Here is a 22,713-nt window from a genome sequence, read left to right on the forward strand (position 1 = left end):
CTTTCACCCTCATGCCCATTGAAGGGACCTTGTTAGTTCTAGTTAGTTGCCTCTGGTGCCCGCCCGGTACCTGGTACACAGTGGGCAGTCCAGACGCAGCTGCTTAATGGAGCAGGAACGGGAGGCATACACAGCACTTGCCTCCTCCTGGCACTGCTTCTAATAAACCCTAGGTTGGGGGCAGGGGAGGCCCCTGTCCTTTACACTGCTCTCCTCTCTCTCTGTCCCTCTCTTTAGTTCAGAGAAGTAATGTTTTCCTATTATGAAGAAGCACACACGGTTGTTTCCCTCTAAATGTGCTGATCCACAGGCTAGCAGAGACAGCTCTGCCCAAACTGACCCCAGGAGGACCTCTGACCTGAGCAGGGAGTGGCCCACGTTCCCTCTCTCTGCAGGGAGCTGAAATACTGGAAAAGGGAAACTCCAAGGCTGTCTGAAAGGACAAGGTCAGAGAGTCCAGGTTTCTGAATCCTGGTCTTGAGCTAAACCTGTCTACTGGTGACTGTCCACGCAGGTGCACAGATGTCCTGGGGTGGGAGGCCTCACACAGGTTGTAGGGTGGGGAACACATCTGAACCCCACCCCTATGGTTGACTCTGTCTCCCTCTAACTGGCTCCTCCCCAAGGCAGGAGGAGGGGACAACTGATTGGCCCCAGCCCAGGACAAGAACTGGCTCATGTTAACTTCGTGTTCATCACAGGGCAGCATCTGTACGGTCAAGACCCCACCCTTGCTTTCCCTTGTGCCCTGCCCTGCATCCGTGCCCAGAGGCTGCGGCCTTCTTGTCCATTTAGGCTCTGAGGCCAGCCAGCCTCTTCCTTCTCCACGCTTACTGCAGAGCAGCTAAGCTGAGTTAAGGCCTCTCTCGGAGTCTGGCCACAGGATTAAAGCAGGAGGAGACATGTGACTCACTGGTTTGAGATTCTGAACCTTGACTGTACATTTAAATCACCTGGGAGCTTTCAAAATTACTGACACCCGAGTCCCACCCCAGATATTCTGATTTCACTGGTTTCGCTGTAGCCTGGGCTTCAGGATATTTAAAAGACTCCCTGGGAGATTCTAATGTGTAGTGGTGGCTGAGAATTACTGACCTTGAGGGAGGACATTCTCTAATTCAGAGTTTCCCAGAGTCCTGAATTTGGGGGTATCAGGTTCTTCCCCAGCTTGTTAATGCAAAGTTCCTATTGTTTGGGGTGCAGAGGCCCCCAGGAGGAGAGGGACGCATGACACATTGAGGCACCCAAATCCCACCCCAAACAACTAACCCTGGTGTTCCGTAAAACCTCTAAATGAGCCCTGAGGATTAAGCAGAGGTCCCCAGGAGGAGAGGGACGCATGACACATTGAGGCACCCAAATCCCACCCCAAACAACTAACCCTGGTGTTCCGTAAAACCTCTAAATGAGCCCTGAAGATTGGAACAAAAAAAGTGTTCTGGAACTTCCAGAAGTATGAACAGCACGACGAACTCTCCCGCGTCACAAGATGGGCAGTATCCTTGTACAGCACAGTGCGACTGGCAGGTCAGATTTTGCACAGATTGTGGCCAGGCTATGCACACAGACCATTCAATTCTGGAGGGCCAGGAAGAGCTGGAAGTCTTACCAAGGAGGTACTTACTTCTGAGGTCCTTGCTGGGGTAAATCTTCTGGCATGGCTTATATTCATCCGGGGGAGGAAAGTCTTCAACAGAATGGAACGTAAATTTAGACTCAAAGTCATCTGCAGCATGGAAAATGATAAAGTTTACTCTGGTTATTGCGATGACCCAAGCTCAGGTAATTTCTAGGAGCACACAGGTTAATCTGACTGAACACTGTTTTCTGTTTGCCTGGAGGCTTCGGAAGGGAGTCCTCATCTTGGCTGGTGAGAGGGAACATGGCCTATGTCCAGTTCAGAATCTGGGATGCCAAAAGCAAACGGGCTCTGCCCTCAGCTCCTGGTGGTGGGATGAGAGGAGTCTTGTGGCCCTTTCATGGGCTTTGAGTCCCTGCTGTGTGATCTGGGCCCTGAGCCTGACAGTAGCCCAGCACCTAGAAAGGGCCCAGAGATCATGTGATCACATTTGATCCCAGGAAACCTTCCTTCCTACCTCCATGTTTTTGCTCTCTCGCCCTTTTGGTGGGTCTTCCATCCATCCTTCCACCATAACCGACCACTCTGGTCTTTTGGGCTTATGCACTGATTTCTCTAGGGGGACGTGGTTAAGTGTTAGTCTTCTTCCCTCTGTAATCAGAGTTCTCTGATCTGAAGCAGAAGTCTGGAGAGTCGGCACTGGGTTCTCACAGAAAGCCTGGGCAGAAATCCTATTTGCCAGAACCTGGAAGTGGTTCTGCACTAGGGGAGCCCCTGTTCACTGGGAAACCAGCACTCTGACACAACAGTACTTTGGACCGGCACACTTTTGCTCACTGGGGGTTGGCATGGCAGACGTTGGCCACACTTACCGATGATGTGCGGGGTTCCATTTTTCAGTTGACCTCCGGGCTGTTGGGTTGGGGTCCAGGTTGTGACCTGCTGGCTCCTACTTGAAAGCTCCGTGGTGGGTGATCTCGCAGGTGGTGCCGGGGGTGGATTTAGCTTCCCCCCACTGGTCCCTTACAGAGAAGATGACTGCATTCAGATACAGGAATGGGGGCAGATGGATGCTACAAACTTGTTAGAGGTTAGGCATTTAGATCTTTGGATGTGGTATGACATAGTGAGTAAAGGGCAGCCTCTGGGGCCAACCTGCTTGGGACTGAATATCTGTGCCTCAATTTCCTCACTTTAAAATAGGAGTAATAATAAATTGGACACAGACCTAAGGATTTTGAGAGCAATAAATGAGTTGATTTAAGTCAAGTACCATATAGTAAGTGCTCAATAAATGTTACCTACTGTGATACTATTAATGATAATACTAATCCTCATTATCAGATGCTATAAACAGTCCAATGAAGGGGAATCCCTGCAGAGTCATAAGAAAGGGGACTACTGTAAGTGAGGGCTTAGAAGAAGGCTAGAAGGCCAAGTTGTCAGGGGCTTGTTCCTTCCCCCATTTGTCTGCTCACACTGGTTTTCTTTCATTGCAAACCCTCATTTCCCCACCCTATCTAGATCCTACGCACCCTCCAAGGGCCAAATCAAATCCCGCCTACTTCATGGAACCTTCCCTGATCACTCTCTTCTCTGCCAATTCTTTTTTGTAAGACTCATTTGGCAATTAATAACCTGATGTCTTGGCACATCAATTCAGGGTTCTACTGTTGCTCAGTGCTTAAATGATGTGCAAACATCACTCTGCTTCTTGCAACAAAGATAATTACACCAATATTATCTGTTCCAAGATGTTCATAATTACACCTTATTTCTATCCCACCCCCCACCCCAGCCTTCAACTGGGCTGAAGAAGAAATTTCTCTTATTTTATACAAGGAAAAACTAAGTTTCATATCCAAAGACACTCAGAAAGTGTCCACCCCAGCCACGGGTTTACTGCTCTGGTGAAGGCACCTGTGATGCAGCCACTGGCCTCCATCATCTGCTGCCATCTTGGCTCCTTCCTTCCCTTCCTTTTCTGCTTAACCTCCTTTCCGATTTCCCAGTCTGTTCTCCTTTTCTAGGCACTGGGATCCCTCAGGCAGACTAAAGGGACAAAAGGAGCTAAGGGGTGAATGGGGCTTCTGGCCTCTGCTCTGGATGAAAAACTACTTTTCCACATTTTAGGGGAGAAGGAAAGGAAACTACCCTATATGCAAGTGCCTTATGCACATTTTCTCATTTAATCTTCATCACAATCCTTTTTTCCATTTCACAAATGAAAAAGAGGTTCAAGATTTTAAAAACTGCAAAACCTGGCTTGAGGTTACTCAGGAGTGGGTACAGAGGTCAGGATTTGAACTCAGATCTTTCCGACTCAAAAGCACTTTTTCAAAAAAAACTTAAAAAAAAAAAAAAGCTTTTTCACTTCACCATGGAAATTTAAAAATCACCAGTGTTGGAAGGGGCTCACCAGCACAAAATGTTGGCCCATTTGGCAGTCAGTCAGGTGAAAGGAGAATGATTAAAACTTTTTTTTTTCCTTGTGATCAAGAGCTTTAAAAATATTCTTATCCTTTGAACCAGGAATTCCCTTTTAGGAACCTATCTGTAGCGGTCTGAAGCTGTATGCATTCCAGAAAAACATGTTCTTAACTTTAATCCATTTCTGTGGTGTGAACCCATTGCAGGAAGGACCTTTTGAGGAGGCTACTTCAGTGCAAGTATGACTCACCTCAACCAGGGAAGGTCTTAATCCCGTTACTGAAATTAAAGGATTTCATAAGAGGAATGAAATCCAGGTAAAGAGAGAAAGCAAGAAGCTGAAATCAACAAAATACGGAAGAGAATGGAGAGGCCAGGAGAGGATACTGTCTGTCTTGCCATGTGACAAGTTAAGGATGAAGAATTGCCAGCAGCCAATCCCAGAAAGTCACAGGCTGGGTAGAGAAAGCATCGCTTTGATGATGCTTTGGTTTGTACTTTGTTTTAGCCTCAAAACTGTAAGCAAATGAATTCCCTTTATTTAAGCCAACTTATTTTATAAGTGTTTGCTTGAGAAGACTAGAAAACTAAAACACTATCCTTAAAAAAAATCCAAATTTTAGCATAAAATTTCTTCAAAATTATATTTTCACAAATGCTATTTTTTTTCTTTTTACAAGGGCAGGCACCAGGAAATGAACCCTGTGGGTGAGAACTCTGCCATGAGCCACTGTTGCCCTGCCCTCAAATGCTATTTTTAATAACAAAAAATGGAATCAACTTAATTATCTAACACAAGGGACATGGTACCTCCTGATTATCTTACTAATGTACCGATAAATAAACTTCAGTGATTTGAGAAAGTTGCTTTTAATATTATACTAAATAAATAAGAAAGAATACAAAGCTGTACAGAATGGTCTTTACAATATAAATAAAAAGATGAAAGCAAACATATCCACATATGACAGTTTTACCACTTTATAATTTACAGTTACACCTGGGTGATGTAATTGTGGTTGACCTTAATTCCTTTTTATTTGCTCTAAAATAAGCATGTATTATTTTTAATGCAAGAATGGGCATTTAAGACATTTTCTGCATCAAAAGATTCTCTGAAAGACCTAGGAGTATGTGTGTGGATGTGTGTCAGATATGTACATTCATGCGCATATGTGTGATAATGAATATGTTTGTGTTTATGAGCGTGTTTTGCGTGTGGCGTGGGATGTGGGAACTGGTTGTGTTCTTCATTCACAAGGCTCATAGGGGACGGAAGCCTCACAGCTCTACAGTCACAGCCATGGCCACACTTAATTCAAAATCACCTCTCTGCAAGGTATATGAAGCAATGGTTCTTAATGTTTGCCTCAAAACGAAGACCCTCACTTTTCTCCATCAGCTGGAGTACCTGCCAAAGGCAGAATACGGTGCTGATTGTCAGTGAGGATTCTGGCAGAGGGCCAGACTGGAATAACTCATGCCAAGTTAAACAGGAGACCTGGTTCCAGCAGGAAACTGTGCCCATGGCTCCTTCTACTCAGGGAAAAGATCTGAGTCTGACGGACCACAGTGAGAACAAATGACCCTTCTCTAGAGCTCCCTGCTGTCAGGCCATACTCCAGGTATCTTACCACGGGAACTCACAAATCCTTTCAACAACCGTGAGAGACAGAACTATTGTTCTCCCCATTTTACAGATGAGGAGAAGGAGGCACAGAGAGGCTAAGTGGGCACTCAGGTCACACAGTTAGTAACCAGCAAAGGGGACAAGGCTGGAACCCCTGGCTTGCTGTGGGTGTCATACTGAACCAGTCTCTTAGCTTCCCTGTTTCTAGTATGAATACCCCGAACTAATAGGGCCCCATACAAGGACAAGCTTTCCACTGAGCTCTCGCAGGGGCACTAAACAGCTCTGGTCTAAAAGGAACCACCCCCATCTCGCCTCGCCTCACCTCGCCATTCCCCAGGTGGCTCTCAGGAGCGCCTGTCCCTCAGTGCTGCCATATTACTGCACAGTCTGCCCCCAGGATGCACCCCGCTGCCCTCCGAGTCCTGCTTACCAGGGCCCCGGCCGTGCCTCTTCTTCTGCAGGAACACCTGGGATCCGGGTGGCGCGGGGGGCGCGGGCAAGGCCTGCATGCCCAGCTTCGGAGGCAGGGCCTGGATGCTGGGGGACTTGGGGGGCAGCGGGGGTGCTGCTTCACTGCTGTTATTGGCGCCTGGCAAGGGGGGCGCGGGCATAGAGGACCTGGGGGTACCTGAGGCATAATGGGGGATAGGGGTTGTTGGGGATGGGGGGGGCTGAGGGGCTGGAGGCTCCCGCACATCTTGGGTGGGGCTGGCAGCCTCTGTGTTGAGCCCAGGATACCCACAAGGTGGGAGGAGGGGAAGCGGGGGCGGAATGGGTGGTAGGTTCAAGGGAGCGAGCTGAGGCTTCACTGCTTTGTCGCAGAGGACAGAGGCTGGGGGCGGTGGGGGTGGGGGTGGGGGTGGGGGCGGGGTTGAAGGAGGCGGAGGCGGTGGAAGGGGTGGAGGCGGAGGGGGTGGAGGCACCACAGAGGGGAGAGGGGGAGCGCCAATCAGGGGGGCCCCTTTGTTCGGTGGACTGGGTGGGGACATCAGTGGAGCTTTTGGGGGGGAAGAGGGGAGGAGGGGTGGGGGTAAGGACGGGGGAGGTGGGTTGGGAGGGGGTGGCGCGGGCATGTTGGGGCGGGGAGGGACTGTTCGGACAGTGCCATGAGCCTCTGAGGCATTTCCTAGCCTGGGAGATGCTGGGGGATTAAGGGAACCACTGATCGTTTTGGTGGGAAGCCGGGGAGAAGGCGCTCGGGAGCCAGGGCCCTGCCCTGTCTTGCCACCTAGAAGGAAACGAGTTCTGCATTAGCACAGCAACAAAGGAAAGAGAAATCTCCATCGATGACCATCACTGACCCTCTCCAGTTCCATGTGCACGAGCTGCAGGGTGGGGACATCTCTTCTTGCATGTCCACTAGATGCCTCAGTTGCTGCAGCTGTTGCACAGATGGGTCAGTGAGAAGGGCTCCAAGGTCATTCCCAGCGTTAACATGCTGTCTTCCTCCAAGATAAGCCAAGGCCAGACTCTGCAGGGCAGCACCAGTCTGCCCATCCATCCCTCATCTGCGGACGGCCTTGAAGTTTCCAAGCCCGGGGCACAGGACTGCCTAGAACGCTCCTCATCGCTACGCCCACCTTTAGCTACTGGCCAATCAACCCATTCATTTTAGTTTGTATTCTCAGGATTACTGGCAAGAAGTTCTCTGTCTAGAGAGGTTTTCCTTATTCCTACCCAGCAATTCGAGAACAAAGACTTTCTCTGTTTCTGCATCAAGCACAGAATATTAAAGGTCCCCTGCATATATATAAGGTAACTCAGAAGTCAGTAGTCCTTGGAGATCCAGGTCCAATGGCTTTGACCCTCCCACTTTCATGGCTTCTGAAAGTCAAAGTTCAAAGCCCCCCTTTTCCAAAATTTATGCTTATTTCTAAGACTCTCTGTCATTTGGTCTCTTGGTTTCCTCACTCTGTAGTTCCCTCATATCAACTCCAGCTTAAAATACAGTGCTTCTTTTGCTTTCAACAATGGCAACAATACATTGCTTGCCGTAAGTATTTATGTTTGGCGGACCTCACAGAGAACTAGGGTAGAGTTCTAGCTCTCCACCCACCACTCTGCACAGCCTTCCACCATACTGCTATCTCTTACTCTATCTATCCTCTGCTTCACTCTGAAATAAGTTCCTTTTCCTACTTACTCCATAGAAGTTCTGCAATCACTGCTTATCATTTCCATTCAAGAGGCATATTGAAATACTTCTTCCAAATAAATACAGTGCTCTCTCTAAGACGAATTCTGAAGAACACACTTTTCTCCACTTCAGCACCCCTATATTTTATAACCCCCACAAAAATATGTGAAAACCATGTGAAAATGTTTGCTTCTCACACCTACAACTTCCTGGGTATTGCAGCATAGGAAACAGCTTTCATTTCAGATTATAAATTATAACATCTGTTGGGTACTAATTTTCAGTGGCTAAGTTTCCAGTGTGCTTATCCAACTAGTGCTAAATTATACTCTAAAGTAATTGATGTCAAAAGCCAGGCCAATCACAGCAAGTCATGGTGGAGGGGACGCCCGGGGCCAAAGCTAAGTGAGCAGGACCACAGAATGTGGCTTTTCAACCAGGTGACCCTCTGATGTGGCGGGGCAGTCACCTGGGCAACACTCCTTATTGTAGCCTCTGCTATGCAGTAGTGTTTTAAAGGCAGAATCCTCCTGTTGAGGTGGTTCCAGAAAACAGATAGTCTTTGCACTGATGCATTTGCCTTGCCTCTGACCTGACCATCCTGGGGTCCAAAGGCAGACATTTTCAGTTCAGCTGGTGACTATGACAGAGCAGAAGGCTCCCAACTGGCCTTTCCAGGGACAGGACTACAACCTCCAACTCTCAACATGAGGCATTTCACATGGGGCAGGTATCAGGCTTAGAGTCCTCAAAAGTCCTCATGTTTGTTTGTACAACCACAGAGGGCTCATCCCTAAACAAGGTGAGGCTGGTTGCTGGATAAGATTTAAAAGGAAATAAATTTTTAAAACAAGACAGGGTCCAATCCTGAATAATTAATCCAAGTTTCTTAGATAATTGAGGATTCTATGTATCCAGGATTCAATAAAAAATCTTATAGTGCGACAGTTAAAAGCACAGGGGCTACTTGCCAAGCAGTCAATCAAATGAGATGCATGGGCAAACCCATTTTTTATCATGGCTTGAACAACAGAAGCAAGGAAAAGGCAAGTCCTTATTCTTCTCATGCTCATGCCTCTCTGGGGTGGAGCTGAGCAGGCCATGCATTTATGCTGAGGCCTGCAGGAAAGAAAGAAGGTAAGTACAGGACAGGAAGTCAGGCAGGCCAGGGCCAGCAGGGAGGGAAAGGTGGAGGTTCTCTTTCCTGACCCAAAGGCCAGCCCAAGAAATTCAGATAAAACACAAAAAGAGAGCATGAGGGGGTAGGGAAAGGCTAGCTCAAGGACACATCAAGGATGCTTTGCTGATGTGAAAGGAATCAGCTTTGAGAGCCAGGGGGTGGGTAGCAAAAGATGGAATGTTTCTTCTTCCTTAAATCTGTACATGCATTTCTAAGTCCGTGGATTGTTTGGCAGTCTCATTACACACTCTAAACAACCCAGTGATAATGTTAACTCTTTGCATCTTCTTTTAATAGTCACTCCCTCAGAGCTCTAAACCAAAGCTGCTAATGGCTTTTGTGGGCTGTGGTGGTTTGGAAATCTGTACCCCAGAGAATTATGTTCTGAAACTGAATCCATTCCTGTGGGTGTGAATCCACACTAAGTAGGACCTTTTGATGAAGCTACTTCAGTTAAGGTGTGGACGGCCTCATGAGGCTGGGTCTTAATCTTCATGGAGTCCTTGATAAGTGAAGTGAAATTCAGACAGAGAGAGAAAGCCGTGGAGGGAGCAGCCAGAAGCTGCACATCAACAGAACCTGGAAGGGAGGGGCGAGGCCAGGAGGGGCTGCCATGGGCCTGGCCGTGTGGCAGAGGAGCGAGGACCGAGGGTCACCAGCACCAGCCCTGGCAATGCCTTACTGACACCTCAGTTTTGGAATTCTCATGGCCTCAAACTGTGAGCCAATAAAATCCCATTGTTGAAGCTAAACCATTGCATGGTATTTGCCTGAGCGGTCAAAGAAACTAAAACATGGGCCCTAAGCACCTTTGCCTCTTTGGGCCTGTTCCTTCATAAAAATATATTAAAATTATATTTTATGACTATATTGCTATAAAGACATATCTAATCTTTGACTCTAAAAGTTCACATTCTTTCTATGGATTTTAAATGACATAACATTTTTGCTGGGGCTCTAAATGTACCCTGAGTCCTATACACTGTGCCTGATGTGCCTAATGGGGAAGTCAGCCCTGCTCTAAGCAACGATACTATCCATTCACACATTCCAGTCAACACATATTTACTGAGCACCTACTATGTGCTGGACATACTTTTTAGGCAGTGGAAAACAAAGCCCCTGTCTTCCTGGAGCTTGTGTTCAGAGGGAGGAGACAGATGATAAGCTAGTGAACGTAAATATACAATATAATAGATGGTGATAAAACAAGGACAATAAATGAAGGCAAAGGGGATATGGAGTGAGGGGGATGGGACTCATATTCCCTATGGGCTGATGAGCGACATCCTCACTGACACATCGCGCAGGTACCATCTGATCTGAAGGGAGAGAGACCGTGAGCCACGTAGCCATCTGGGAAAGAGTGTGCCAAGCCACAGGGAACAGTGAGTCCAAGTGCCCTGAGTCCAAGTGCCCTGAGGTAGGAGTGTGCCTGGGGAGTGCAAGGAACAGTAAGGAGGTGAGTGTAACTGCAGTGCAGGCAGGCAGGAAGGAAGAAGGGTAGGTAATAAGATCAGAGAGAGAGCAAAAGCCAAAGTCCTCTTGCTCTGAATGAGAAGGGGGTTGCTGGAGGGTTCTGAGGGAGGAAGGCTGTCCTCTGACTTACACTGACATGGTACCGCACCCAGTTCTGCATCTACCTACTGGTTCCGTCCTTGAGTTTCCATCCCATAACAGGCATCATTAGTCACCTCATTACAGACTTAAACCTCCTCTAAAGAGATCACTTCTTATCTTCAAAAACATAGTGGCTAAAATATCTAACGTGTGTCCCTGTAGTTGGAGCCCACTGGAGATTCCCACTGCTGCCCTCGTTTGGCTGGTCCTCAGTAAAACTTAACTGGGGATTATTTCCCCTATCTTTATTTCTGCAAAGAGAAAGTAGTATAAATTTTATATTCCAAAGGATGTTTGTTTGATACCACTTGGGAATTTTGAAAAAATAAGAGGGCACTGACGACATCAGTTTGTTTTACTGCTGCAAACCTTAGACTAACTTTTCTATCAAACCGTCCATAAAAACAAGGAAATGAAAATGGCCCTGAGAAGGCTCAAGTTGAATCTCAAAGCAATTTATCTTTTCTGGACTTTATTTTCCTAGGTAAGGGCAGCAAATGTACCCTAGAATGTCAAACAGCCACAGAGGGCTAGAAAAATTACCCAATGGGAGATCCTGTACCAGGAATGTTTGGGCTTGATCATCCCTGGATTAGTGGGTTAGCTTGCGTTTATTCAGCTTGGTAGCTAAAGAGTACAATAATAGGAAAGATTTTTTTTTTCACACAATAAATATATGTTTGTCCAATTGTAATGCAAGTCTTTAAAACATCAAAGAGCCACCAAAATACAAATAACCAGGTAGATTAATTTCAAAATTGGCCTCAATTGTTCACCCCTCCCTAATTCCATGATCTTTGAAATGTGAGTTTACAGTTCCTTCTCTCAAGGGGTGAAGGCTATTTCCTCACCTTTTGCTTCTGTGGTTGCCTTGGGACTTGCTCTGGCTAGGAGGATGCAGTAGAAAGTCTAATGTCAAGGCCTACACAGACTTTATACACTCCCATTCGCTCTTCTGGAAACTGCCACTGCCATGAAAACAGGTCCAAGGCAATTTTCTGGATATTGACAGACCTTCTGGATCAGAGGTGAATCAGATCGATTGTTCCAGATGAGGCCCAAGATATACAAGAACTATGAGAAATAGATTAGCAAAGCTGCCCACCCAACCTGGAGCTGATCTTTGCTGTTACAGGAAGCCTAGTTGAGACCATCCTAAATTGCTAGTCCACAGAATTGTGCGCTAAATAAATGTTTTTTTGAAGTCATTAAGTTTTAGGATGTTTTGTTACACAGCAGTACCTAACTAATACAATGACTCAGAATCACTGTAACTAACACATTGCTTGTGAATCCACAGTGATGTCACTATGATCTTCTGCTATGATTTGTACTTTCTGTCAATATTTCACTGTCTGGGCCACCATCATACCATCACCACGTACTATACACTATAGAAAATCATTCTCCAGTTATTACAATGGAATGGTTTAAATGGGATGATGATAAAAGATACCTTGAACAATTCTATGGTTGGAAACTTCCAGTGCTTAGGCTTTCAAGTATATGATTTCCTACTGTATGGCTGTTCACTAAAAGCATGTGAGAATTGCCAGTTGGTCCCACAGATTAAAGGAGTTAAAGACCAGAAGGAGGCCAGCCTGAGCTCCTTACCTGCTGCATCCCTCTGGCCTGCTGGTCGCAGAACAGGGAAGCCACCAGCAAACAGATCTCCCAAGGCTGGGGGTGTGTTTCCACCTCTGGAGTTAGCAGAACCTCCTCCTTCTTTGTTGGTTCCCTTAGAATCTGAGAGAAGAGGCAAGTAGAAAAGGATCTGTGAGCAGAGCTAAGCAGGGAGTTCTCCTTCTGGACTATGGTTAACCTGGCCCTTGGCCACAGTCCCATTCTCCCACGTCCAGTGTTATCCTTCCACTCAAGGCCTCCCCCATGTGCTCTCATATGTTTAGGCCTGTCTGCTACCTTCTCCACTCCTAACAAAAGACTGGCCATCAGAGGCTAGCCACCCTGCAAAGTGACCAAAACAAAGGGACCTGAATACTGCCATTTTGTAGTGCAACAGGGGATCTAGCAACAGCTTTCAAATTAGAAAACTCAAATCTAGGTGTAGAGCTGGCTCAGTCTTCTACTTGGCTGTAGGAGTTCTAGACAAAGAAAACCCACAGGTTTAGTCCAGGCAATAATTTTAACTTCTTGTCCACAGAGCCCTAACCAGAACTGCAAGCCAGAAGTGAAGACCTCCAGTGATTTGTGCTTTGGCATTTTTCTTTTCTCTTTCCCCAGCTCTCCTGCCCAAGCCCTTCACACTTCTCTGCTTCTAAGGAAAAGGCTCATGAGCCCCTGAGGCGAGGTCACTAATCCCACCCTTTCAAAGGTGTGAGATTACTACCATTGCAAAAGAAGACCTCCAGCCTCCACAAGAATCCCTGGCAGACAATGTTTATTACCTGAAGTTATCGGAGACCCTGGTTCAATTCCTGGTGCCTGCCCAGGCCCGCACCCCACCCCCCCCAACCCCCGAAATAAAAGTATAACCTGAAGTTACTATGCACGGAGAAAACAGGACATAGTACCCACTGGTGGGTGAATGTAACCTATTCATTTGAGTGATTAGGAAGTAGGTGTTCCAATAAAATGAATTTATCTGTTAACTGGATCTACTTAAATAGACACTAGGTCTAACCAGAAACTAGTTTTCGTTGCAATCAATGTTGAAAATATTTCATTAACATTTTTTTTCTATCCTTGTACTTTAGCATATATATTACAGATATCAGATGCAATTGTACTTTAAAAATTATCTTTGAGGACAAATACTGTATGATTTAATGTATATGAAATACCTAGAATAAGCAAATTCATAGAGACAGGGAGTAGATTATAGGTCACTAGGGGTTAGGGGTGGGGTGGGGAATAGACAGTTATTGCTTAATGGATGAAAAATTTCTGTTTAGGACAATGAAAAATATTTGGTAATGAATGATGGTAAGAGTAGCACAGTATTATGAATATAATTAACGTCACTGAATTGTACCCCAAAAGGGGGGTTATGATGGGGAACTTTGTGTTGCATATATGTTACCAAAATAAAAATTGAAAAAAAATTCTCTTTGAGAATTATCATTATGAACATCATTGCAAGATATATGCAGACATAATAACTTATGGCTATAAATACTCAATGTATATATTATTTCAAATTTTAATAATTTTGACAAAAATGAGCAGATGAGCAAACTGAGGCTCAAAAAAGTGTCTTGATTTGCCTGGAAGCAGAACTAGGACTGAAAAATGGGTCATCTGCCCTAAGAATGGGGCTCCTTCCACTCTGTCACACAGTAGAAGAAGTCTGGTGTCATACAACCTTGTGAGATAGAATTCTGAGTAAGATGAAAAGCAAAACAAAACAAAACCACTCATTTTTTAATGCTGGCCCTTAATTCTCTGCTATTGATTTTGAGGAATATGTTGAAACAAGATAAGTGACCTTTACAAGTTACCCCACCATGGATAAAGTAAATGTACAGGTACATTCATATGGTGGAATACTGTCTAGCTATGAGAAGCAATCAAGTTCTGATACATGCTACAATGATGAACCTGGAAGATATTATGCCAAGTGGAAGAAACCAGACATAAAGACCACGGATTCTGTGATTCCACTCATAAGAAATGTCCAGAAAAGGCAAACTCATAGAGACAGGGAACAGATTAATGCCCTCCAGGGGCTGGAGGGAGCAGGGAAGGGGAGCCGCTGCTTAATGGATACTGTGTCTCTACTGGGGGCAATGAAAATATTCCAGAACCAAATATTGGTGATGGTTGCACAGCATTGTGAATATACTAAACGCTGCTGAATTTTACACTGTAAAGTGGTTAAAATGGTGACTTTTATGTTATGTGTGTATTTTGTCAAACACACAAACAAGCTATGACACCATATGGATTTTTTTTTTCATCATTTGGAAAGTGATGGAAGCTATGTTTTAAACCATTTACAGACCGGGAAGGAAGTTCTGTTTCTTTCATCCACTTGGCCTGTAGACTGGGCAGGTCTGAGATATCTGGACTGTGTCCTGAGTGACAAATGCTGCCCCTGCCTTGACTCCTGAGCAAGCCAGGGGTGTTTGGCTGTGCCTGACATGCCCTGCCCTTAGCCCACGGCAGGCCCGGCCGAGCTGCTCACTTACTCTCAATTTGGGGGGCACTGCGGTCATTGATCTGTGTCACTTTTCGAAGGCGGGTTCCTTGCTGGATGTCAGCCAACAATGCACTCCGACCTTTCGGATCTGCCTTTCTCAAGCTGGAAGCATCTGTGCTTACCTGTAAGGAGTAAAAGGGATTTTACTATAAGTGCATACAGCATTTACAGATAAGTGAAATGCCCTATCTGCTGGAAGTCTTTCCTTGTTTCCCTGGCTCTGCTTTGCTCCAATCCCAGGGCTGATGAGGTCCCTACAGGTCCTGGGAAGACAACGTCAGCCCTCCCTGCTCACAGCCCATCCCTGGGGACCTCCTTCTAGATGACTTGGGCACAAAGGCCTATCTGTGCTGACCCTGGAGGGGTTAACAGCTGCCCTTCCTCCCTGTCAGGTCAGCCCCACTCACACGCCCTGTCCAGCTTGATGGTGGGACCTGGTCCTGGTGCCCTGTCCTGCTATGGGCTATTCTCCGGTGTGGAACAGTCTTGCTCACTCCCCAGATACCCCACTTCCCTGCATTTAGGTCCCACGTAGCCCATTATGTCTCATAGAAGCAGATACAGATTCTGGGAGCTGGTTTTAAGGGAAGAATAGTGGCCCTTGTGTGGTCATGGAATAAAAGGGAGAACTGGGGAGCTAAAGAGAAATTAGGGCCCGGGGGGCCATGAATCCAGGAGGAAGGAAGGGCAGCGGGTTACCATGAAAACATCCTGATTACCTACTCTGCCTGGGTGTGTCACATTAGTATTCGCAAAACTGGTCAAAGTCACAGGGTTAAGATTCAAATCTGAATCTGCTAAATTCCAAAGCCCACGTGCTTTTTATTTCACAATACTATAGCTATTCAAGGACATGTGCAGTCCTCAGCATAAGCCTATTAACTGCTAAAATGCTTCCTAAATATACTGCCTGAATAACCTTTGTCCCACCTCTGTAAGTAGCACAGATTCAACTGTTTCATTTCCACTGTAGTGTGAGCTGCAGGGATTTCCACGGCTTATTTAGAACAGGAAGCCCTGGAAAAGATGTATGGGAGTTGGTGACAAATAAGGGAAGGAAGGGTTTGAATTAGAAGACACGGCCAGGAGGATGTGTTTCTCTAGTCAGAAGGTTTTGAATATGTGACTTTATAGATGGTTAATACTTCTCCAAACAAGAAGGCCTTTCTTGAGCCCTGATCTAAATAAGGCTGCCCATTGTATTCTCTAGGTACTCTATTTTTCTTCTGAAACCTTTATCACAGGTATAAATTTTTTTTTTTTTTTTTTTTTTTAAAGGAAAGACAGAGAGAAGGAAGGAAGGATAGAAGGAAGGAAGAGAGGAAGAAAGGGAAACATTTTCTTGTTTTATTGTATTTTGTTTCTCCGTTTTTGTTACATGGGCTGGGGCCGGGAATCGAACCGAGGTCCTCCGGCATAGCAGGCAAGCACTTTGCCCGCTGAGCCACCGCGGCCCACCCACAGGTATAAATTTATATTTACTTTTGTGGTTATAAATTTCCCCATAGGACTCTCTATAAATCTTGTTTGTTTTATTCATAAATATATCCCCAGTGAGTAGAATGGGACCTGACACCAAAGAAGAGCTCAATTATATTTGCTGCATGAATGAATGAGTGAATGAATAAACGAACTAGAGCAAGATGTGTACGACATGCCCTTGCTCTCAAGGGGACACACGAGGGAGCCAGGACGTACTCTGCGAGGAGGTAAGCCACTCAGTCATTCAGTGCGGGACTGAGCATCCAAATGAGGCCCCCAGAGAATAAGTCTGCTAAGTTCAGAAATGCTGATATGTATCAGGCTGAGCAGGCTTCATGGAAGACACAGACTTCTGATGGTCCCTGACATAAAAATAGGATTTACCAATCCTCACTATAGCCATTCTCTGACCCAGAAAGGACACACCAAGTATGCTGATTAGAAACTCATCGACTCCCTAGTGTCACAGACTAGAAACAAAGGCAATTGTGATTTGGACTGGGCTAACATATGCCCAAATGCCTATATTTTCACTGGCTGACTGTACTGCACGGGTCATGAATCTTAGGCAGACTTTGAGGGGTACAAGCTTTGAATTCAGGTTCTTGTTGCCTAGAAACAGGCCTCTTGAACCCTGGAGAGAAACTGGTGGGTGATGGTCACCAAGAGAGCAGGTGCAAGGTGCCTCAAGCTGAATGCTTCGGAGACTCAATTCTCCTGGAACTCATGTGCACGCACACGTACAGAGGGCACTTCCTACATGGCACACTTAAAAAATCCCTATTATAAACTATTCCTATCGAGGAATCATTTCAAACCATGAACTTTTAAGGTTTTGAAGTCTCCTTCCATTTTACCTGTAAATAATTAATTGCAGCAATGAGGACCAACAGAAATATGACCCTAGCCCAGAGGGGATGAACAATTTTACAAACATTTGGTCTTACAACCTCAGGTGTGCATTATGGTCAGTGATTTGGGGAAGAAAGTGCTTTGTCATTTCTTCCTAGTTATAAGATAAACAATGGCGTGAGTTTTAACAATATCCGTGTACCGGCCTGCAAGACGTCCTTGGGGGAAGGCCCAGGGTGGATGGCTTAGGTTAGAATGGTACAGTCTCTGCTGAAAGAAACAACCAGATGATGACAAATCCCTATACCTAATACCCCGCAGGAGGATCATCTAATCCAGTTCAGACTTGATTTTCTATTTATTACCAAAATGCACCTTCTGTTCCCTGACACCACCCACCCCGGCTTTGCAGGGGAAGGCTATGAATAACATTTTTCTTCCTTTAAATAATGATTTAAATTTTAGTACCTACTTAGTAAAATGCCTCAATAAATTCTTGACCATTCCACATGACAGATTTATTGATAAAAGTCTTCCAAGTAGGAGGATGTGGCAAGTCACATTCGTGTTTACATGATGCAGTTCGAGTCTCTCGGCTAAATTTAACATTTCTTCTCCCATGACTTCTCAGCTTTCTTTCCTTCTCCAATGTCTGCCCTGATGATTTTCCACTAGAGGGCTCTCCCTCACCTGATATTCACATAGTGTGCTTGCATTCTCTCCTGTGAGGTAGAAAAGCATTAATAACGCAGCTAAGGTGACCAGATATATTTAGGCTTAGTGGGTTTTGTAAAAAAGGACATCTAGGGATGTAGTTGCAAATTGAGGCTCATATTTCACAATAACAGCAACTTCTACTCCACATGCAATATTTATGAACAATCCGACCATAATTTGCTTTCTTAAAAATCTTCCAAACCCTAAGAAATCTTTTTACGATGGTTACAGGATACAGAAAAGGGAAGGAAGATTTCCAAATATTCACTGGACGTTTTAGTCCATGCGAATCCTGGTCATTGGCAACTTCACCAAAAATATAACCTAGGGAGAAAACCACTTCTAAACACTTTCCCACGGTAAATACACACACACACCCCCACACACCCACAATCACTACAAAGTTCATCCTTGTTTTTTCTCATTAACATTGTTATTGAATGTGATAATTTGTCAGGTACACACAAAACTTGCTGACTCAGTTCTCCTAAAGCAGGCTACAAACTAAGTAGTAGCCCAGGATCCCAAAAAAGATGGAAAGTAGAAGAATAGTGATGCAAATTAGTCCATCTCCATATGAGTGAGCCAGTCAGATCAGAAATATAAAAATTGAACTGCACTACTAACAAAGGCAAGGGTGGTATTAAAAGTTGGTGAGATGCCTGTCCTCTTACTCTGATAAATTATGAAAACATTCGCATATTGATATACTTTTCGTTTGCATGCCGGCTTATTGTTCCAACACATGAATGGACCAAAGTAATTATTCATTTATATGGATGAGTTGCAGTGTAGTTTGGGGGAGGGGGGTGGCAGTCAAGCCTAGATCAAAACTTTGAAATGCATGTCCTCAGGCTGTGTCCCTCTGCCACCATATACCATCGTTATTATTTATTGATTGATTTTTTGCATGGGCAGGCACCGGGAATCGAACCCTGGTCTCCGGCATGGCAGGAAGAATTCTGCCACCGAGCCACCGTTGCACCACCCTACCATATGCCATTAAATTGCATCTGTCTGATACTGGTTTCCATGAAAAATGCTAATAAAAATCCAGAGCACTAATCCAAATCTGTTTCAAGGATGATCTTAACCTATCATTTTAATACAGTTTCAGCCTTGCACTCTCCTAAAGGAAGCTCCTAAGTGGCTGTTAAATCTAAAATTAATGTACATGTTTCCAGTTCCACAAGCCTGATCATACTCCCAGCCCCCAGCCTACCCTGCCTTCTACAAACAGGGTCAGTCAGCTATCAGCAACCAAGTTACTGATTTTTCATTACCAAGAGATAAATGAAAGGACAGCCAGAATGGCACTGTCCACCTCCTGCTGCAACTGTCTTTATGTATGAGAACATGGAGAGCCTGGGATCCAAACAGAGATGTGAAATATTTTCAGAGAAAACTAACTTTTGCCTGTCAGCCTTGATGCAATGTTCCCTGCACCCTGAATGTGCACAAGTCAAGTTGGTCATGAATGGGTTATACTGAGATCTAACAGTTTTATGTCTTGTTTTAGAAATCCAAGTATACAGTTAAATCCATGAATAAAAGAAGGGATCCAGAACGGATCCCTCTAACCTCCTTTTCTAAAGTCTGAGGTTCTAAACAAAACTGCAGAGACCTCACAGCAGTTACTTAGATTATGGAGCCAACTCATGCTGTGCCCCTTCTCTTATCTGGAGGTAAAGGAGAATTAAAAAAGTCAGGCCTTTTTGTAGGCCTGACTGCTGAATCCAGCCATGTTCTCTACAACCATAAAAATAATCCACCTATTGGGGGTTGTCTCGGCCACTCTTATGACTTTGGTAACCCGATGTTAACAGCTACCTCCTCACCCAAGCCAGATACCTGGAGGGCCTCTCAGACTCTTTCCTCTTCCTCATTCCCTACAGCCAGTCAGTTAATTGGAAGTCCAGTGATTTTTCTCGAGTGATGAGCTGGAACGTGGTGCCTTCTCTCCATCCTGCAATGTTTCTAACGCAGGTGGTCGTCACCTTTGGATTTCATCACTAGTCTTCTTGTGTCCTGTATCACCCTCCTCTACACAGCAGCCAGAGTGACCTTTGTAAGTGGCATGTCACTTTCCATGTTATTCACTTTCATAAAACTCATTGCCAGTTTCCCAGCATCAGGATCAAGCTCGAATCCCTTTACATTGCTCCCGGGGCCCTAAAGAACCAGCCCTGCACTTTCCACGCCTTGAACATGGTGATCTTGAGCTCACCTTCAGGCCAAGCCAGAGCAAATCTCTCTGCCCTTTCTAACCTTAACTCTTAGCTATTTTCCAGGAAGACTCCCCGATCCTGGAAGGCCCTTTCTAATGTTCCACAGTCATCCTTAGCAAAGCTTCTGCCATCCAGATAACATCACTCCACTCAAAACCTGCAATGGCTTTCAGTTCACTCGGAATAAACAATTCAAAGTCCTTACCATGGCCCACAAGGCCCTATATATCTGGCCCCTAAATCTCTCTTATCTTTCCTACCCCTTTATTGCTGTGACTCAGTTCCCAACAGCCTCACTGGCTTCTTGCTATTTCTCTAACACACCTAGTGCAATCCTTCCTGAACGACTGGATAAGTACCAATTGAAGGAAGGCATGGATGAATGCATTTCAAGAAATTTACCTTTATTCTCTTGGCAGACTTTATAAATTCAGGCCATCATAAATGCTCACCCCCATACTCCCACTCCCCGCCCCAAGCCTAGCACAGTGCCCTGGAATCAGGGTGCAAAATGCTTCTCAAGTACAGGTCGAGGACCCGGTTAAGGGTCCAGTCCACCATGGCATGGCTACGCACACAGTGTGGGTGAAACTAACTCTGCCATAACAAGGTGGCCACAAGAGACCCTTATGTTGTATGGCTAGCCTATAGATTCTACTATTGGCCTAAATCTAGACTGCTGACCTGCTTTCTTGGGGCTATAGAGTATTTTAAAATATGTGAATAATAGGCAACATTTAAAAATCTGAGTTCACATAATTATCTCTTGTAAAATGGGAAGATCAGGCAGGATGCGGTCACCATGCCTATTTGGCAGCAATCAAAGCCTGGGAAACGAATGCCCCTCTGCAGCTGACCTGGATCCCAGCCCTTCCAACTCTGGAGCTCTGCTCACTTCACCCATTAATGTCACCCGCTGGGCTTGACCTCATTTCCATACACTGCCCTGGGTTTACCTCTAAATGGTCAGCATTTTTCTACCCAAAGCAATGCTATAAAGCAGGTCCACTGTAGGGCAATCCATCCCTGACTACAAACTGCACCTCTGGTGATAGACTTTTGTACTTCTTTTTAGCAGCAGTGAGATTTTTTCATTCCAACATGAATTCCAAGTCCTTTCAATAGGGCATAATTAGAAAAATAGGAGACAGAAGGTTGGGAATGGAAAAAGTAGAAATGAAGAAATATGGAGAAAGAGGGATCTGAGAAGTGTATAAACAAGGTGATTATGAATTCAAAAGGGCATTGAACATACAAGTGGTGGATGGGCCACTGGACAAAAACATATCTTCATATACATATGAATTTGTGAACAGGTTACGGAAACTGCTGGAGAAAGGGGGTTTGACTAGATAACAAACAAAAACCCAGAGCAATCTTCTTTGTTACTAACGTAACCCAGTAATATTTACAGTTTGAATACAAACTTTGGGCTAGGCATTGTATTAGGGGCAGGGGATGCATTACGGATAAGGCTGGCCAGGACCCTTCTCTCAGGGAGCATATGTATATGCATGTGTGCATGTATACACGTCTATATGGGTATATACATTTGTGTATGTATATGTATATATTTGTATATGTGTGTGCATATGGTATGTATGTATATGTGTGTATATATATGTGAATATCACTGATACTGTTTTACTTTTGTGAACTTAAATAACTACAAAGGCATTCAAGTGTACATTTCTGACTTCTTCTCCCCTAACTTACATTCACCAGAAGGCTGTCAATACTCATTCAGGAACTCAACCATTTCTTAAAAAATTTTAAAAATATTTTTGCATGCTTCTCTAAAAGATAAGAATCCTTTTGTTTTAGACATAATCAAATGCCATTATCACATTAAACTGGCAATTGCTTAATATCATCAACATACAGATAACTTACTTAATTTCATGGAATATTATTTTTTAAAACAGTTTTAATGTCTGAGTCAGGATTAATATAAAATCTATACACTACAATTTTAAAATGTGTTTCTTAAGTCTCTTTTAATCTACAGGTATTCTAACATCTCTCTCTCTCTTTTAATCTTTGCATTTTGTAGTTATTATTGTTGAAAAAAAAGCAAAAAAATTTTCTTATGGAATTGCTTTCTGCCTGGAATTTGCTGTTTGTACAATTATCAAATTTTAAATACCTGTTCTATTTTCATTTCCATTATTTGTTACTGTCATAATTTTAACTAAATTTCATTTTCTGATGCATCAATTTTAAGAGGCACGTTCTGCCTCCCAATTATGTAAAGAAAGAAAATTAGTGCTCTTCCTCTTATCTCCACCCCTCCTTCTTGCTTCCCCCTATTATGTTCTATCATCTGTTTTATTACTTGTATATTGTCAAGACTGTTAATATGCCCAATCTTTCTCTCAACTCTGAAGTATTCCACTGCACTCCATTTAGTTGGCTTTAAATTTGGATGTCTTCTTTGTATGTTTTTCTTTTCTGTGAAAATTTTTGTTGGAAGGCTGTCTTCCTGTTGACAGAAGAATCATTGACCATCACTTTATCTCTTTAAATGGCTGTTTAATTATACTCTTTGTTAAATGAGCTAATACATACTGACAATTTTCATGGCCTGTGCACAAATATCATTACTGGATGTCTGACATTATATTCCTGCATTAATTCCACTATGTCTTGGATCCCAAGACTTCCTTGGATTCAAGTTGGACAGCCATCGTTCCTTC

At 44.5% G+C, this 22,713-nt stretch overlaps 1 protein-coding gene across 3 annotated transcripts in view; it reads right to left on the reverse strand.

Moving 5' to 3' along the window:
- The window catches only part of WIPF3 (WAS/WASL interacting protein family member 3), a 102,853-nt gene that overhangs the window by 12,358 nt on the left and 67,782 nt on the right, over positions 1-22,713 (reverse strand). For all 3 annotated transcript variants that reach the window (XM_077120825.1, XM_077120809.1, XM_077120819.1), the window contains exons 3-7: positions 14,728-14,860; positions 12,194-12,325; positions 6,073-6,870; positions 2,452-2,601; positions 1,625-1,726 (exon numbers count right to left, since the gene is read on the reverse strand). In XM_077120825.1, the coding sequence (XP_076976940.1) occupies positions 1,625-1,726; positions 2,452-2,601; positions 6,073-6,870; positions 12,194-12,325; positions 14,728-14,860 (1,315 nt within the window). The remainder of the gene's footprint in view (positions 1-1,624; positions 1,727-2,451; positions 2,602-6,072; positions 6,871-12,193; positions 12,326-14,727; positions 14,861-22,713) is intronic.

This window comes from Tamandua tetradactyla, chromosome 1, assembly GCF_023851605.1.
Source record: "Tamandua tetradactyla isolate mTamTet1 chromosome 1, mTamTet1.pri, whole genome shotgun sequence".
Classification (NCBI taxonomy): domain Eukaryota; kingdom Metazoa; phylum Chordata; class Mammalia; order Pilosa; family Myrmecophagidae; genus Tamandua; species Tamandua tetradactyla.